The sequence below is a fragment of the Sciurus vulgaris genome (assembly GCF_902686455.1).
Source record: "Sciurus vulgaris genome assembly, chromosome: 16".
NCBI lineage: Eukaryota > Metazoa > Chordata > Mammalia > Rodentia > Sciuridae > Sciurus > Sciurus vulgaris.
The window spans coordinates 15,578,749-15,597,281 of NC_136477.1; the positions used below are offsets into that span (position 1 = coordinate 15,578,749).

An 18,533-nucleotide genomic window follows, 5' to 3' on the forward strand; every position below is an offset into this window, starting at 1 on the left:
AATGGCACACTTATAAATTACCTCAGAGGTCAAGGAAGAAAGCACAAGAAAATAAAAAGTGCTTTGATCTAAGTGATAATAAAAGCTTAAAAATCAGGATCCCTGAGATGAAACAGTGCTCAGATGAACACTTATAACAATGTATTTGTATCAGGAAGAAGCTAGGATAACAAATTATTTTCAAATTATATAGTAGGAAGGAAAAAGTAAGCCTAAGAGCAGAAATATAGGAATAGAGAAGAAATAATACAGCTAAAATCTGATAAAAAAATTAACAAGTCTAATCAAGAAAAAAACAAAAACAGAAAAATTAATATCAATGGAAGGGAACTAAATAAGCCTGCAGATGCAAAAAACATATTAAGGTAATATGACAGTTGCATGCAAACTTAATAGCTTACATAACATGGTCTATATTAGAGACGGATCCGTGTGCTGCTGAGAAGTGTATTCAGTCACTGATGGATGAAATGTTCTGTATATGACTGTTAAGTCTAAATTATCAATTTAGCTTCTTTAGATTTTGTTTGGAGATCTATCCAGTGGTGACAGAGGCATGTGGAAATGACCCAGTATTATGGTGTTGTGGTCTATTTGACTCTTGAAATTGGGAAGGGTTTGATGTATGTAGATTCTCCATTGTTTGAGGCATAAATGTTTGATTGTCATGTATTGATTTATAATCCCCTTACACTGTGTGAAAAGTTCTTCATTCTTTCTGATGAACTTTTTTTAAATTTTATTTTTAGTTGTAGGTGGACACAATACCTTTATTTATGTGGTGCTGAGCATCAAGCCCAGTGCCCCACACATGTGAGGCAAGTGCTCTACCCCTGAGCCACAACCCCAGACCCCTTCTGATTCACTTTGGCTTAAAGTCCTCTTTACCTGATAAAACAGAAATCCCTGCTTCTTTACACAATCTGAGTGATATGTTTTTTCCCATCTTTTCACCTTCGGTCTGGATGTCTTTGTCTGAGGTCTCTTGGAGACAGCACATTGTTGGGTCTTGTTTTTCAATCCAGTCTGCCAGTCCATGTCATTTTGATTGACGAGTTTAGGTCATTAATGTTCAAGGATATCACTGAGATATCATTTGCATTCCTGAGCATTTGGTTTTTAGTTTTTTTTTAATACCTTTATTTAACTCCTTTATTTGTATGCGGTGCTGAGGATGGAACCCAGTACCTCACCTGTGCTAGGCAAGTGCTCTACCACTGAGCCACAACCCCGGCCCCTGTTCCTAGTTTTTAATTTGAATTAGTTTTCTTTTGATTGACTATTCTTTTAGTGTCATTGTTCCTCCCTTTGCTGGTTTTCACTTTTTTTTTTTTTTTCCATTTTATCTTCATGGAATATTTTGTTGAGAATGTTGTGCAATGCAGGCTTTCTAGTTGCAAATTCTTGTAACTTTTGTTTATCACAGAAGGTTTTTATTTCATCTTCAAATCTGAAGCTCTATTTTGCTGGATATGGGATTCTCAGCTGGCATCCATTTTCTTTCAGAGCTTGGTATGTGCTATTCCAGGACCTCCTAGCATTGAGGGTCTGGGTGGGGAAATCAGCTGAGATCTGAACTTGTTTCCTCCTATACATAATCAGATGTTTTTCTCTCCTAGTCTTTTAATTCTATCCTTATTCTGTATGCTAGGCATTTTCATTATAATGTGCCTTGATGTGGGTCTGTTGTAATTTTGTGCATTCGGGGTCCTGTACACCTCTTGAGGTTGATTTTCCATTTCATTCTTTAGATCTGAGAAATTTTCTGATATTAGTTCATTGAGAAGATTGTGCCTTCCTGGGGTCGTGGTTCAGTGGTAGAGTGCTCGCTCAGCATGCGTGAGGCCTGAGTTCGATCCTTAGCACCACGGAAGCACAAAATAAAGGTATTGTGTCCACCGACAACCAAAAAAGAAGTTTAAAAAAATTATTAAAAAGATTGTGCATTCCTTTGGTTGGTATCTCCACACCTTCATCTATCCCGATAAATCTTAAATTTGGTTTTTTCATGTTATCCCATAATTCTTGGAAGTTCTGTTCATGGTTTCCTAACATCTGATAATCAACTCTGTTTTTCAATATTATATATTTTGCCTTCATTGCCTGAGGTTCTGTCTTCCAAGTAAGTGGTCTAGTCTCTTGGTGATGCTATTGAATTTTTAATTTGGTTTATTGTTTCCTTCATTTTGAGGATGTCTGCTTCCCCACATCACCAGAATCTTTGCCTCTTTATTGAAGTGACCTTCCACTTTCTGTATTCTGATTTCACTCTTTATACCGTCCTTCACTTGCAGATCAGTTTAACTACTAAACATTCTAAACTTGCCAACATCTCTTCCACTGTGGTGCCAATGGATTCTGTTCTTGGAGGATCTTGGTTTGTTTGGAGTGATTTGCTCCTTGCTTTTTCATGTTGTTTGTGTGTCTGCCCATTAAACAGTATGGATCTGAGGGAATAGAGTTTCTATCCTGTGGACTTATAGTGTTCTGAAGGTCTCCAGTACCATAGCGGGTAGACAAATAATTACAACAACCAATGCAAACAATATACAGCATTAAATCAAATAGTTCCTACTATGATGTCAACGATGCTAATTACCACAATAAACAGAAATGATATGATCAGTTATTGCCTACAATAACAGCAAGTTTGCAAAAGGGTTTATAATTCCAAATAGCAGATAGGGAGAGAACAGAAGTCATAGGATGTAAGATTATGAGGGAAGAGGAGAGAAGTAAAAAATTAAAGGGTGAAAGAGAACAATAGCGGTTCACTGCTAGCAGAGGAAAAGAGAATCAAGGGAAACAGGTAAGAGAAAACAAAGTAAATTTTTTTAAATTAAAAATTAAAGAATATGAAAGTAAAATATAGTTATCAAACATCGTAGTTCACAAAAAAACTAGTCCATGAAAAATAACTGGTTTCAAAAATGCCAAAAATGAGAAAAAATAAGAAACTGTATAAATGTTCATGTATGATCAAGGTCACAAACAAATAATTTTAAGAGAAAGAAAAATTTTAAAAATCCTAATGAAAAGTTAAAGAATTCTTTCTATTGGAGTTCAAAATATTCTTAGCATTTTTAGGTGAGGTTATCTGGGACATGATGTTCCACCCTCTGTATTGCCTGTCTCAAATTAAAAATTAATAATAACAATAATAAAAAGGGGTGAGGGTGTAGCTCAGTGGTAAAGTGCCCCTGGATGCAATTCCCAGTACCTCTCCCTGCAAGAATGAGGCACTGATAAACACAATATCTGCATAAATTTTAGTATATTTCCTTCAGGTTGCATACTTTCTGGAGCATTTTACACAAAAAGCTTTGCATCAAGTTCTTCGTACTACTTACTCATAAGATTCCACTACGTGACAATTTTTCATAGGACTATGGAACTGTGTTTCCACTAATAATGTCCTTGGGTCTTTTTCTCTTCACAATGACAAGGATGATTCAATGTGCATCCTCACATGTGAGCCAATGGAGACCTTTACACACACCTTCCACTCAAGGTCTCCCTCCATCCTGTGTTCTTCTATATCTTTGAATTGAACCAAGATGACTAGTGGCATTCCCCCATGCTTTATACTGATATTAGCTCTTTGCATTGTCCATTTTCATAAGTTCTAGAAAGGTCTTGTGATAATCAAACCTTCCCACATTCTATATTAAACATCACAGTGCAGTGTGGATTATTTCATGATGGCGAAGGGAACAGGATTTCCAGAAGGCTTTCCCACAATGCTCACATACATATGGTTTTTCTCCAGTGTGAACTCTGTCATGTAATCGGAGGGAAGAGGGATTACGGAAGGCTTTACCACACTGCTTACATTCATAGGGTTTCTCTCCACTGTGAATTTTCTCATGTGTTTTCAGGTTACTGGGACTAGAGAATGTTTTACCACACTGCTTGCATTCACAGAGTTTCTCTTCACTGTGACTTTTTTCATGTATTTTCAAGTAAGTGAGACCATGGAATGTTTTCCCACACTGCTCACAAACATAGGGTCTCTCTCCAGTGTGAGTTCTTTCATGCACTTGAAGGGAACTGGGATACATGAAGGTTTTCCCACACTGCTTACATATATAAGGCTTCTCCCCATTGTGCGCCCTTACATGGTACTGAAAAGAAGAGGGATAAATGAAGGCTTTCCCACATTGCTTACATACATATGGTTTCTCTCCAGTATGAACTATTTTATGTCTATAAAAGGCACTGTCAGAACAGAAGGCTTTCCCACACTGCATACATTTGTAGGGTTTCTCTCCTGTGTGAGTTCTTCGATGTCTTCGAAAGGCATCAGAAAAAGTAAAGGCTTTCCCACATTGTTCGCACACATATGGTTTTTCCCCATTGTGAATTCTCTCATGTCTTCGGCGGGAAGAGGAATTATGGAAGGCTTTACCACACTGCCTGCATTCATAGGGTTTCTCTCCACTGTGAATATTTTTATGTGTTTTCAGACTACTGGAAGTAGAAAATGCTTTACCACACTGCTTGCATTCATAGGGTTTCTCTTCATTGCATCTTTTCCCATTTATTTTCTCTCCACTGTGCGTCCTTATGTGGTATTTAAAAGAAGAGGAGTAAGTGAAGGCTCTACCACATTGCTTACACACATATGGTTTCTCTCCAGTATGAATTCTTCTATGTTTTCGAAAGGTACTGTCAGAACCGAAGGCTTTCCCACAATGCGTACATTTATAGGGTTTCTCTCCTGTGTGAGTTCGTTCATGTTTCCGAAAGGTACCAGAACAAGCAAAGGCTTTCCCACATTCCTTACATACATATGGTTTTTCTCCCCTGTGAATTCTCTCATGGTATCGAAGGGAACTCTGATCACTGAAGGCTCTAGTGCATTGCTTACAAACAAAGGGTTTCTCTCCAGTGTGAATTCTTTCATGTGTGTAAAGGGAACTGGAACGAGTAAACCTTTTCCCACAACTCTTACATACAAACGGTTTCTCTCCAGTGTGAATTCTTTCGTGTACTTGAAGGGTGCTAGAACGAGTGAAGGTTTTCCTACACTGCTTACATTCAAAGGGTTTCTCTCCAGTGTGAGTCCTCTCATGAGTCTGCAAATCATGAGAATCGCTGAAGGATTTCCCACACTCCTTACTATTATATGGCCTCTCCACACATTCCTGAAACTCATATGGTTTGTGTTGAGGGTGACCTCTCAAGGGCACCTTTTGGGAAGAATGACCAACGAAGACTTCTCCACACACAGGACTTTCACATGATGTTACTTCTGGAAGAGTTTTCTTCTTCAAAATATGCTCTGGAGTCCGGTTAAGGTTTTCTGCACTCTGACTATCTCCTTTACATTCATAGAGTTTCTCAACCACTTGACTTCTGTAAAAAATGAGAAGCATATTACTAAGGTTTTAATTATTAATAGTTTACTAGAGAAGTACTGGTTTTGTGCCCTGTAAGAAGTTTCTTTTTTTAAAATATTTTATTAATTGTTGATGGACCTTTATTTATTTATTTTTTACTTATTTATATGTGGTGTTGAGAATCAGACCCACTACCTCACACATGCTAGGCAAGTGCTCTACCACTGAGCCACAACCCCAGCCCCCCTGTAAGAATTTCCAAACATCAATGGATTGAACACTCAGCAGGAAGTTTCCAAGACAACTATTATCAAAGTGGTGGTATTTATACATAGTTCTATACGTTAGGTATTTGGTAAACATTGAATCCTCATGTCACATTTAAATACAGTTGAGTATTCCTTATGCAAAGTGTTCGTGGCCAAAAGTACATTGGATTTTGAAATATTTGCACACACATAGTGAGATATCTTAAGTATGGTTTCTACTCTACAAAATTCATTTTTGTTTCACATATTCTTCATACCAAAACTGGGAAGGTAATCAATATAAAAGTTTTAATAATTTTGTGCATAAAACAATGTTTGTGTATATATATATGTGGAAAAAAGAAAAAGTGTTACTGATAGCATTATGGTTTGCAATATAGTAATATTTGGGGTTTTGGATTTTCTGATGAAGGATATACTGTTAGGAAGTTTTCCATCCCTGTGACAAAATGTATAAGAAAACAACTTAAAAGATGAAGGAGTCATTCTGGTTAATAGCTGCAGAGGTTTCAGTCCATAGTTGATTGGTCCCACCCCTGTGGGCTTGAGGCAGAACATCATGGAGGGGAGTGGGTGGAGCAAAGCTGCTCACCTTATGGTGGCCAGGAAGCCGAACTCAGAAGTGAGGAAGGGGGTCACGCACAAGATACAACCTTCCAGGGCATGCTTGAAGGTTTGTAGGGCCCTACTGCCTCCAAGTAGTCCCCACACCCTACAGTTTCTACCACCTCCCAGTAACATCATCAAATTATGAAATTACGCCAGGAGCGGTGGTATACGCCTGTCATTCCAGGGACCTGGGAGACTGAGTCAGGAGGATGGCAACTTAGTGAGGCCATAAGCAACTTAGACCCTGTCTCAAAAAAAAATTTAAAAAAATAAAAATAGATTCCTCTTTTTAAAAAAGTTATGAATCTATTAATTGAGCCACTGATAAAGTTAGATCCTTCTTTATCCAATCACTTCCCAAGTGCCCCGACTTTGAACGTGGCTGCCTTGTGCACCGACCTTCAACACATCAGCCTTTGAGGGACATTCCAGATCCACGTCACATCAGATGCTCAACATGTTCACAGTTGCGGGAAACATTTCTGAGACTGAGTCCGTTTAAAGCTGCCCTTATTTGTATCATGTGCTCATTTTTTAAAAACATACCTATCATTCCAAGACTCTGGAGGAATACTGCTTTCCCTTATGAGTGCACATTGCCTTCGGTGTTTCCTGGGGCTTTTGAATTCATCTTCAACATTTTGATCTTCCCACTTTTCTCCTAAAATGTAGACCCAGAAAATCCACTATGAATTATTCAACATTAGAGAAAAGTCAGTAGATGCTAGCTATGTAAGCATCCTGTGGGGCCGGGGAGAAGAAGGAAGGAACTTTGGATGGTGCAGGAGGGAGTGGGGGAAGGAAAGATGGTGGAATGAAACAGACAGCGTTGCCCTATGTACACGTAGGATTACAGGAATGGTGTGAAACGACACTGTGTACAACCACAGAAATGAAAAGTTGTACCCCCCACCAAAAGAAAGAAAGAAAGAATGAAGCATTAAAAAAAAGAAGTGTACTGTGATCATGCCTGGTGTACCCACCCCAGCGTTCACCGTCTGCATTCAGAATTACACAGCAGCACTGAGGAACAAGAGCCATCAAGAGCCATTTGTCCTCCAGTTGATGAAGGAAGGGGGTAAAGACACCTTTACCTATAGAGGTCAGGTTCCTGGAGGTTTCCTGCATCACGTCTCTGTAGAGCTTCTTCTGGGAAGGATCCAGCAAAGCCCACTCCTCCAGGGTGAAGTTCATGGCCACATCCTCAAAGGTCACCGGCTCCTGAAACATATATTTCCCAAGAGGAAGGAAGAGATACATAAAAAAGTATTTCTAGACTCACCTGGAAAAAATGGTATTTCCTTGGAAACATGCATGTATCCCCTGTTCCATGGGCTATAATCAAGTGGCATCTTCAAACAGGAAAGAGGAAACAAACGCTCTGAAAGTCACAGTCAACTGACCTTTGGAGGTAAGAATAGCTTCCTCGTAAGAAAAAGAATGACCCTTAAGAAAGGCGTTGACAATTGAGACAAAAAACAACGCAGCAGAAGAAAAACATGGCTAATACATGAACAGGCCATAAAGTGACCCACACCTGAAATCCCAGCCACCTGGGAGGCTGAGGCGGGGGTCCCAAGTTCAAGGACAACCTGGGCAATTTGGTGAGATGCTGTGCCAAAATAAAAGGTAAAGGGGGCTGGGGATGTCGCTCAGGGTGCAGCACCTGCGTGGCATACACAAGGCCCTGGGTTCAGTCCCCAGAGCCACACACATACACAAGTGATGGACATGATAGAATACGTCTGCGTCCACATCTACCTCAAGACAAAACAACATATAGAAAAAGAGATCCCTGGCGTTGGCGGAGGAGATGGTCCATTGAAAGGTGAGCATTGAAAGGAGCCAATCAACATGAGGTTTTGCACAGAGCATCAATCGATAGGCCCCACTGCCAATTCCTGTCATTTGAACTTCAGCGACATCTACAGACCAGTCGTTTCCCAGCAACGGTCAGGGAATGCATTTTCCGTCTGTCCCCGGAAACAGATGCGCTGTTTTTCACAGTACTGAAAAGCGACTTTGAAAAAGCCCAAAGCCCTCACCACTGGAATGGACGGAAGGCGGGTTGCCTGGGCCTCAGTCATGAGAACGTGTGGAACATAACGAGGCCAAGGAGGCACCTAGCACGCTTTTCCTAATTGCCTAAGTACTTAATGAAATTTTGAAGGGAACAAACTTTCTGCTTCTAAAATTGAAAAATCACACAGGAAAGACTGGAAACATGACTGAGAAATGAGGGCAACTCTAATGACTGACCGGGGACCTCCTTCTTCCTCAGAAGTCTCAGGATCTTCATATTGTCATTATTACTACATCTTACTAGACTATTTATGCTTTTGATAATATACTTCATGATAAATCATTTAAACAATGAAGTAAATTTGAGAAAGAACAGAACAGATCCATATTTATGACTCCCTTGAAAGAAGCAACGTGAGCTGCTATTTGCAGACTGGGTACCAATAAGCAGAGCGGCACAGGTCACAGTGGGCGATGCCCAGACAGCGGGCAAGCAGAGGTCAGAGTGCATGCCGGCCATGAGGCAAAGAGCAGGTCAGCAGATTCGAGCAAGAAAAGACAGACAGAGGAGACGGGCGGCATCTGTACGGCCGCTACGGTGCAAACTGCTCGGGTCATCTCCAGAGGGTTGGTTCTGATGCTGACGCTGAGGATGAGATGACCTAAAAAAAAAAGAGGACATGCAAAGGCTCTGACTCACTGAGCTGAGGGCCCTAGGAAAGGAGGACAGGTCTCTCGAGCTGTCAGAAACTGTCAGGAGACCGAGGAAAGGCGCCTGGCCTGGGAGACTCAGGCTGCAGCGAAGCTCTGGTGAGAGCTCATCCGGGCCAGAGGCTGTGTGGTCTTAGCCGCCTGCCAGCTCCGAGGAAGGGAGCCCAGGCTTCTGATCACCTCATCTGTGTGTGGTGCACAAAGAAGAAATTTAGAGGGTTGAGTGTGGAGAGCGAATGAGCTCCGGTCATCGGCTGATCCTGTGGTGTCAGCAAAAGCCAAGCCTGGGAAACGTTCCTTGCCAAAAGGCGAGGACATGAACAGCCCTGACACTCGGCTCTGACGCTAACAGTTACCGAATGTTCCAGTGCAGTGGTGTTCTGGGTACAGCAGGATCGTCAGGATCGTCGCAAGGCGGTTCTGACTCTGTAACATTTTAGTGCACAAGAAGTCTCTTAGTAACTCACAGGCCTTGAACAATTCTGTAGTTTCACTTCCTGATTATGAGACCTTATATAATAAACATGCTGAGCTAGTTCAGGGTCACTGTTCCTCCATTAAAAAATTCACATGGGACAGAACCCCCATAGATGAAAGGACTCTGCCAAATCTTTTATTTACAAGTCAGAGCTTTGAAACACCAGAGAACACACAGGACAGAAACCCTATAAAGTAGGGTATGTGAGAAGACCTTTGCCCAGAAATCAGACACCACCAATCGAAAGAAAATTCATGCTGGTGTTAATTGTATGGCAATACCTTCATTCAGAAGAAAAACCTCATTTCAACAACAACAAAAAAAATCCATATGGGAGCTAGAGTGTTGCGGCCACATCAATGTTCATAGCAACTCAATTCACAACAGCTAAGCTACAAAACCAACATAGGTGCCCTTCAACAGATGAATGGATAAAGAAAATGTGGTACATATATACAATGGAATATTACTCAGCGGTAAAGAATGAAATTATGACATTTGCTGGTAAATGGATGGAACTGGAGACAACCATGCTAAGTGAAATAAGCCAATCCTAAATAACCAAAGGCCAAATGTTCTCTCTGATAAATAGGTGCTAACACAATAAGGGGAGGAGGGAAGGGAAGAATACAACCTCATTGGATTAAACAAAGGGGAATGAAGGGAAGGGTAGTGGGATGGGATAAGAAAGACAGAAGAATGAACCAGATATAACTTTCCTATGTTCATGTATGAAAACACGACCAGTGTAACTCCACGCCCCGTACAACCACAAGAATGGGAAGTTATACTCCATGTATGTATGTCAAAATACTTTCTACTGGGCTGTGGCTGTGGCTCAGTGGTCGAGTGCCCCTGAGTTCAATCCCCAGCACCTAAAAATAAATAAATAAACAGAAGAAGTCAAGCCTTCACATCCAACAGAAAATTCACAGTGGAGAGAAAGATAGTCCTCGTGGAAAATCCTTTAGCTAGAAGGTAGGCCTTGGTTTACATTTTAAAAATCCACACTAGACAAAAAAAACTATGAATGCTCTGAGTGTGGGAACGCCTTTGCTGAGAAGCCATAACTTGTGAGACACCAGAAAAGAATTCACGACAGATAGGAACCCCCTGCGCTTGAATCGTATGGGAAGGCCTTCAATTACTGGTCATCCTGAAACTGCTACACAGAAATTCGTGCCAAAGCAGCCTATAGTGTGAGGACTATTGCTGAGGGCAGTGAGGACTGGTGCATATCCTTTGAAGATTTATCTGACTTACTCATTCAGGGAGTGATTATTTTATTTGTTGTTACTGGGGTGTTTTGCTTTGGTTTGGTTTGGTAATGGGGACTGTCCCAGGGGTGCCTTACCACTGAGTTATAACTCGAGCTTTTTTATTTATTTTTTTAAGATCAGTCTTGCTAAATTGCTGAGGCTAGCCTCAAATTTGCCATCCTCCTGCCTCAGCCTCCTGAGTAGCTGGGATTGCGGGCATGTGCCACCACATCCTGCCACTCAGCATAATACTTATTAAGTGACTTTTGTGTGACAAAGACTCTTGTAAACACTGAAGATAGAGTAATAAATCAAATGTGCTGAAAAAAAAATGATTGCCCTTTGTCTCCAAACTGGAGAAACAAAGAGGCAGACCCTGAGATGGATTAACTTACTACACCAGAAACACTTAACAAAGGTAGGAAGCCATCCCTGATGAATCACCAAAGGCTGAAAGAAAACAAGTCAGAGAGGTGAAATTTTCTGGGGGTCCAGTTATAGCAGACCCTAAGAATTTCTGAGTTTTACTTACAGAATTCTACCAGGTTCTCAGAGTATCAACCAAAGAAAAATACCAGCTGATTCTGATACCAGAGGGGAAAAAAGAAGCCATTGAAAATTTTAATTTTTTCCCAAGTTCTCTCTTGGGAAGAAAAAAAGAAAAAAGAAAAGAAAATTTCCCCCAAACCTAACCCACCGAGAGATTTCTAGAGCCAACGGTTCGGAGGGTAGTGAAGAGTCCGACTGGAAGCCCCTCTAAGCTTCCTGCCTCAGCACTGGAAAAGCAGGATAAGCCGGTTTCCAGAGTCATGTCACGGTCATAGCCACACATCCACTTTCCAATACAACAACGGAAACCCTACAATGTGGACAAACAGGGACACGGGGCTCATATATGGGAAAATTAATGGAGAGAAACCATTTCTGAGGAACCTCAGGCGCTGAACCACTCGACCAAGTGCCTGAGGTTTGCTCAGAAGAGCAGAGGTGACTGTAGAGGAGGACTCTAGGACCCTGGGAAGGGGATGCAGGAAAACGCGTCAACAGAATGACACACGGTCAAGGACCACCTGGACTCCAAAGCTGAGCTCAAATGCACCATCCCCCGCTGTTCAGTTACAGATCTGAGAGCAGCAACTGAGAGGAGAGACGATGGAATGGCAGCCGGGAAGAGGGAAAGAAAACAGCGCCAGACAGAGAGACTGGCCAGGACGCCTCTGTCCCCTGAGTGGTTGACGGGGTGCTCAGGAGAGAAGCGAAAGGCGGGACTCTGATGAAACAGAAGAGGGTGTCCGTGCTACGGAGCGGGGGCCTTCCGAGAAGCTGAGGCAGGGTGAAGACCCCTCTTCAAACCCCAGTTCTTGCGACCAAGTCAGAAAGATTTCAGACACGTCGCTCGGAGTGACAGGAGTGAGTTTACAGAGGGATAGGGAAGAGGGAGGGGGCCACTCCAGAGAGACTGGTTCCTCTCTGAGAGGACAGGGACCACGTGCCCCTCCTGCACTTCAGTTTTAATGGGAGTCCCAGAGAAGTCTCCAGAGAGTCCCACCCAGGACCCCCACTTAACTTTTGACTGACAGCAAGGTGACATCGAACTTTCAAACTTCCATTGCCATGGCAACTCTAAGTCACCTTGGCTCGTGCTGACCAGTTCTAACTGGATTCTTTTGTGTGTGTGTGTGTGTGTGTGTGTGTTACAGGGGTTGAACCCAGGGATGCTTAACCACGGAGCCATCTCCCTAGAAACCCCCTTTTTAAAAAAATTCTTTTTGTAGTTGTAGATGAACAGAATGCCTTTATTTATTTTTATGTGGTGCTAAGGATCAAACCCAGAAAACAAATATATGCTAGGCATATATATTTTTATTTAGAGACAAGGTCTCATTGAGTGGCTTAGAGCCTCACTAAGTTGCTGAGGCTGGCTTGGAACTTGAGATCCTCTTGCCTCTGCCTCCCGAGCTGCTGGGATTACCCAGCTCCAATTGGAGTCTTAACCATACACTCTTAGAGATTTTATGGTTAAGGGGAACTGTCCCTATCTCCCAGGGTCTCAGGATCTAGTCACCAAAAGTCTATAGAAGGGGTCCCTCCCGTGGACATTATCTTGGGCCTGCATTTCTCCTGCAGTGAACAGGTAGTTTGCTGAGGAATGTGACACATCCTGTCCCCTGAGGCCAGGCAGGGTACAGGTATATTGTTTCTTGGAAAAGAAAGCATGTGGGGTCAGCACCGTGGGCCCTATTGGTATGAACAGATAAACGTTTTGTTTATTTATTTATTATTATTATTATTATTTTTTTTTTTTGCGGTGCTGGGGATTAGAACACAGGGCCTTGTGCTTGCAAGGCAAGCACTCTACCAATTGAGCTATATCCCCAGCCCCAGATAAATGCTTGTTCAAACCGACAGGAAGGTCAACAATAGCTAGTGATAGGGAAAATGGACCGTAGCAGTTGAACGCAGGGTAGGAGAGAGGCAGGAGCAGTTGAGGCACCATGCTGCCCCTGAACAGGGGCCTGCGGTTCCCCAAAGTGCATTTAGATGTCCTGCAAACAGATTTTGATAGTTCTGGGAAATCACTAAAAAACTATTTAGAAAACAAGTATACTTGATACGCTAACGGAGAAGATAACAGAAGCAAGAGGCACAGTTGAAATGAGAAGGTGGAAACTCAAGGGACGTTTAAACGAAAACATGGAATGACTAAAACAAATAGAAAACAGTCACAAAGATGGTACTCATGAATCTAAGTACATCAGTAATCACTGTAAATGTGAATTATCTGCATACACTCGTTAAAAGACAGTGACAGAGTAGATGAGAAAACGAGGCCCAAGGGGAAAAAAAAGGAAGAAATAAAGGGATTAAATAATGATAAAGCAGTCATTTCTCCAAGAAGATGTAACAATCCTTGGTAGGTACTCCCTTAAACAACGCACAAGTTATGAAGCAAAAACAGGGAACTATCACGTCCAACTGTACCCGGAGACTTCAGCACAGCTCCACTGGTAACAGACGGATTAAGAAGGCAGAAAATCGGTAATGACAGAGTTGAAATCAGGAGCGTCGGCCAGCAACTTCGGGTATTTGATATCGCAGGGCACTCCAACAAGTGCAGAGCACACTCTTTCCAAAGTCACATGGAATAATCAGGAACTTAGACCATGTATTGAGTTACAAAACATATTTTATCAATGTCAAAAAACTCCATCAGGGGCTGGGTCTGTAGCTCAGTGGTAGGAGCGCTTGCCTAGCACATGTGAGGCACTGGGTTCAATCCTCAGCACCACATAAAAATAAATAAATAAAATAAAGGTATTGTGTCCATCCACAACTGGAAAAAAAAAAAGGCCAAGAAAACCAATATTTGGCTCTGCCCTCTGTATCAGCCTGAACCCAGGGAATGACAGAACTTCTCTAAGGAACTTTGCAACTCTGATCAGGGAGACTGATGAGACCACTGGAGGACAGAAGGCCACTCAGTGCATCTGCTGCAAAGATGAGGGTCACAGGAGAAGGGAAACATCCCTGAAGCTTCCAAGGGAAGCCACCTCACCAAGGAGACCCTACCTAGCTGATAGCATTAGAAGAGTTAAGAAGCTGCTCTCAAGTTCTCCAAGAGTGACCGCTCTGGAAACTCAGTTGACTCTTAACAGCAGATGGGAAAAAGGTCTACTTGACCAGCTTGATCTTAAACACCTAGCAAAAACAGTTATAACCAAAATACAGCCATAGCTGGGCATTTAGAAGAAAAATAGTCCTTTTAAGTAAAGCTTAAGATGTACACTTGTGTCAGTCCCACAGCCCCGATGCCCCCACACTTCTGAGGGTTGCTCTTTGCAAGGCTCATATTTATCCCTGCCTAGCAAAATTAAACTAGCCTCTGACCTTAGTTTTCCTTACTCCTCAAGCTGACATTTAACCCCACAAACAAAGCCTACCCTTTTCAATAACAGCACACACCAGACATAGGAGAGCCTCCTAAATTATTCCTTTATTCATAAGGCTAGAAACATCCATGGGGGTTAATGCAGGAGCAGCTGGATTAGGAACCTCCCTTCACTATAAAAATAGCACAGGTTATTGTGGATATCCAATAGGTTGCTGATTGGGTACTGACCTTACGAAATCAAATGGATTCCCTAGCCTCTGTCATCCTACAAAACCAGTCAGGGAAGAATGCTGCTCCTACAGAAACCAACCAGGAATGGTAAAGAGACAAGGTCGAACAGCTCCAGGACCACCTGGAGTATGGAAAATAAGTCTGATTCGGGAGCCTTTTGGGGTCTGGAATGGTGAATCTCAATACAAAAAAAAACAAAAACAAAAACTTATTTACCTTAACTCTTCCCTTTATAAAGAATTCTTCCTCACTGCATGTATATTAAATTCCTATGTTTTATAATCTGGGCTCATTCAGATACAGTATAATGCCTCACAAAATACATATTGTTAAATGTGAAAACTGTATGGTGCAGCACCGTATTAATCCAACCCTATGGCAGAACCCAGAGTGAATTGCTGTGATTCTTAAAAGCCCAGTAGCTACTGGCTCCCTGTAAGATTAAAGGAACCACAGCTGGAAACACCTTCAGGAACATTCGTGCAGGACTTTCTAGGCCATTTGAAGCACCAGGCCAAACAGTTTATTGGGTTGTTAACAGCTGGTGGTGTTGGTTTGGCTGGTCTCATTGCCTCTGCCTCTATGCAGCTCATGGCCTCACACCAAGAGGATCAAACAACACATTACCTTCAGCAATTTCATAAAAATCATACTGAACCTGGCAAACTCCAGTACATATTGATCAGGAAATTCCAAGTGAGGTTCAGAAACTAAAAGATTCTGTCATATGGTTAGGAGAGCAAGTGTGAGATTTACGGTGGACTCAGAGACTCCAATGCCATTATAACAGTACTCTCTCTTGTGTTACTGTAAGGCCCCAATGAGTTAATTTAAAAAGTTGCCAGAGCAGCTGCTGCTAAAAAGGGGTTAAAAATGAAAAGCTGCAGCTGAGCTGAAATCAGCCTACCTACATAACAGGATGTCCTTGGCAGTTGATTTAGGCTGTTGCTAGAGGTAACGGGGGGATCTTCCCAACTGTGGTCAAGCTGACCTTCTATAGACCAGTGGTTACTATGGTGAGTAAAACTTTGCAGCCGAAACTTTAAAGTCCTAATATGCAAACAAGGACATAAACCTCCAATTGTAAAAGAGAAACTGAGTCCTCTTGTCTTTAGTGTATAAAACAGCTTGTAAATTTGTGCTCAGGGTACTCGGCATTGACTGCTGAGCTGGTCTGTGTCAAGTGCCCCAGCAGGTGCTTGAATAAACTGGCTCCTTCTGCAGTTGCATGCGGCTTGGTCTCCCTGGTGGTCCCTTGTGGTCTCTTTGGGTGGAGCTTGGGCGCAACACCCACCTGGTGGTTCGGGCACAACATTACTAGAGTTCCATGCATGATACCGAGGTTCAATGGCAGATTATACGCAATCATTAATGGGACCTGATCCTTTTCATAACGTTTCTTTGGATGTATTAAAATTACAATCTCAGGTCCTGGCCATGGTTAATGTCCAAACACCTACTTTTGATAATGAAGAAATTTGGGGCAGTTTAGCTGAAGGGAAATCTATAAAAATCTATATTTTCCCTATAAAATTCAATTCTAACCAGAACGTGAGCCCCTTTGGGACCTGAGTGATTGACTCCTGGAATAAATAACCTGCTTTGCTGAAACTGTACAGGTCTGTGTTAGCACAAAAAGACCTACACGGACATAAACTTCACCAATCAGCTCAGCTCTTTTACTCAGGAATGAAGTTTCACACAGGAACAGGGATGCAGGAATGAAATGGTGCTGGTGGACCCACTTTGCTAGTGGAAGATGAGCCACTGAACAAAGAAAGGGACTGGTTTTATATAAGTTATTGTGAAGGGTGGTTTCGTGAGTATATTAGTTTTCTTGGGCACTCAGGAATTTGGGGGTCTGTTCTGTCAACCAGTGAACTTGTCTGTTTGAGGGCTTAGGAATTCCACCTTCAGGGTGGAGGGTCTGCAGGCAGCATCTGGAGGGGATCTATTTTTGAAGGGGATTAATGTCTTCTGCGAACGTTACTGTAGGGGTGCTAAAACACCGCCTCCCTGCCTGCAGTCCGCATCTGGAATACCTGCATCTTGGGAGATGAAGGCTGTCAGTACATGGTCTTCTTCTCACTCCCTGTCCCAGGCCACTTCCTCGTGGGGATTTTTCATCTTCCATATCTAAGAGTCTGCATTTGTTATTATGTGCTTACACTGCCTAGGGTGTCTGGCCCTTTCTCCCCTTGGAAATTGAATAAAACTTTGCTTTGCATTGAGATTCCATAAAATCTTTCCTACCCCACAAACGGGTCGCCATTTAACTAAACCTAACACTTATTAAGCAAGCTTTCCTTAACTTCGTGTCCTTCCTCCTGGTCTGTGATCTCTAACCCACCCTCAGCTCACGCTGGCTAAAACAGCAGGCTGACCTCAGGGGAAAACCAGACAGAGATGGTCTCCGGTCTGATGTCACCACCCACCTCCTCCCCTCCAATCCCACCCTGTTTCTCCTCCTGTTTGCTCCTCCCTACAAAAGCCTAGTTCTCTGCCTGAACCTTGAGATCGCTGCAGGCCTTGAGGCAGGGGCTTCCGGTACCGCCATACTCAAGTCCTACCTCAAACAGCATTTCGTTTTCGGAAAACAATAAGTAGGAAAAAAATTAATCTGAGAACAATAACAACGATGTCAGGGGGACAAGTCTCTCCTTCCACTCCAACCCTCACCGGATGTGGAACGCCCCCTCCTCTCTCCCCACTTGCAAACAGTTGGGCAAAGTAGGAAATCAGGAATTTACTGCCAGTCCTGGGAGCCCTGGGCTGCCGGGCGCAGGTCGCAGAGTTTGAACGACGCTTACGGTGAACCTGCAAGATCGTAGGAAAACCAAGCGCCACTCAAGAGAAAGGAGGGCCTGGGGGCCCCACAGGGCCTAGCTCCGCAGACACGGTCGGGGTCCTCCGCGACCCTCCGGCCGACGCGGGGCGGAGCTGCCCAGAGAGGGCTCCCGGCCGGCTGCAGGAACAGGGGGCGCGACCGGGCCGAGTCCCCGCTGCTCGCCCCGCAGCAGCCGGCGGGCCGGGCCGGGCAGGGCGGGAGCCCAGCGGCTGCAGCCCCGGGAGTCGCCACCCGGAAGCTGGGTCCCCCGCAGGCGGTTTCACCGGGAACTGCGTTTTCCTCCCTTAGCAGGCTCGAGGGTCCTCAGCTCAGACCCACTGGCCTCAGCCCTTTGTCCCCACACCCACTCCGGGCTGCTCCGACCGTCTGGCCAGCCCTCTCACCATTTCCTGACTTCTGCCGTGTCCTGTGTCCTCCCTGCGGATTCCACGGTGAGTGCAGGTCACAGAGCAACCGGAGGTGGGCCTCCAGGGGCCTAGCGACGAACAGGGACCCCACAAGTGGCAGCTCCAGGCAGCAAGATGCCAGCCGTGAGCAGCTTCAGCAGCCTAAGACTGGCGCTCCTCCTTGAATTGCCCCTGCAGCCTCCAAGCAGCGTCTGATTGGCTACTGTACAGGACCCGCCCCCTGAAGCCTGAGTGGCAGAAGTGATTACCTATCTGTCTCAGGGGACCCTAAATGACAAGATTCCAGCCACACCACAGCACTTTATAGCCCAGATTCCCTCCCCTGGGGGACGTTCGCATTTGAGAACTTCCTCCTGGCTTTCCAAAGCCATCACCTGCTCCACTTCCTCCAGATGATGGCGATCACAAATGTGTTCAGGAATTCCAGACTCAATGTCCCCTGGAGACAACAGCATGAACTCAGAC

At 43.6% G+C, this 18,533-nt stretch overlaps 1 protein-coding gene and 1 long non-coding RNA gene across 2 annotated transcripts; both read right to left on the bottom strand.

Moving 5' to 3' along the window:
- Nucleotides 1–1,116: 1,116 nt before the first annotated feature.
- On the bottom strand, nt 1,117–5,478 carry LOC306646956 (uncharacterized protein). The gene has a single exon (XM_079115841.1). It carries the CDS (start codon nt 5,376–5,378, stop codon nt 3,675–3,677), a length of 1,704 nt encoding a protein of 567 aa, XP_078971967.1. The 5' UTR covers nt 5,379–5,478; the 3' UTR covers nt 1,117–3,674.
- A 1,095-nt stretch (nt 5,479–6,573) lies between these two features.
- On the bottom strand, nt 6,574–18,222 carry LOC306647379. Its single transcript, XR_013760096.1, has 3 exons — nt 18,045–18,222; nt 7,315–7,441; nt 6,574–6,881 (listed from the first exon to the last, which is right to left on the bottom strand). It is a non-coding gene; the product is annotated as an uncharacterized lncRNA (long non-coding RNA).
- Nucleotides 18,223–18,533: the final 311 nt, after the last annotated feature.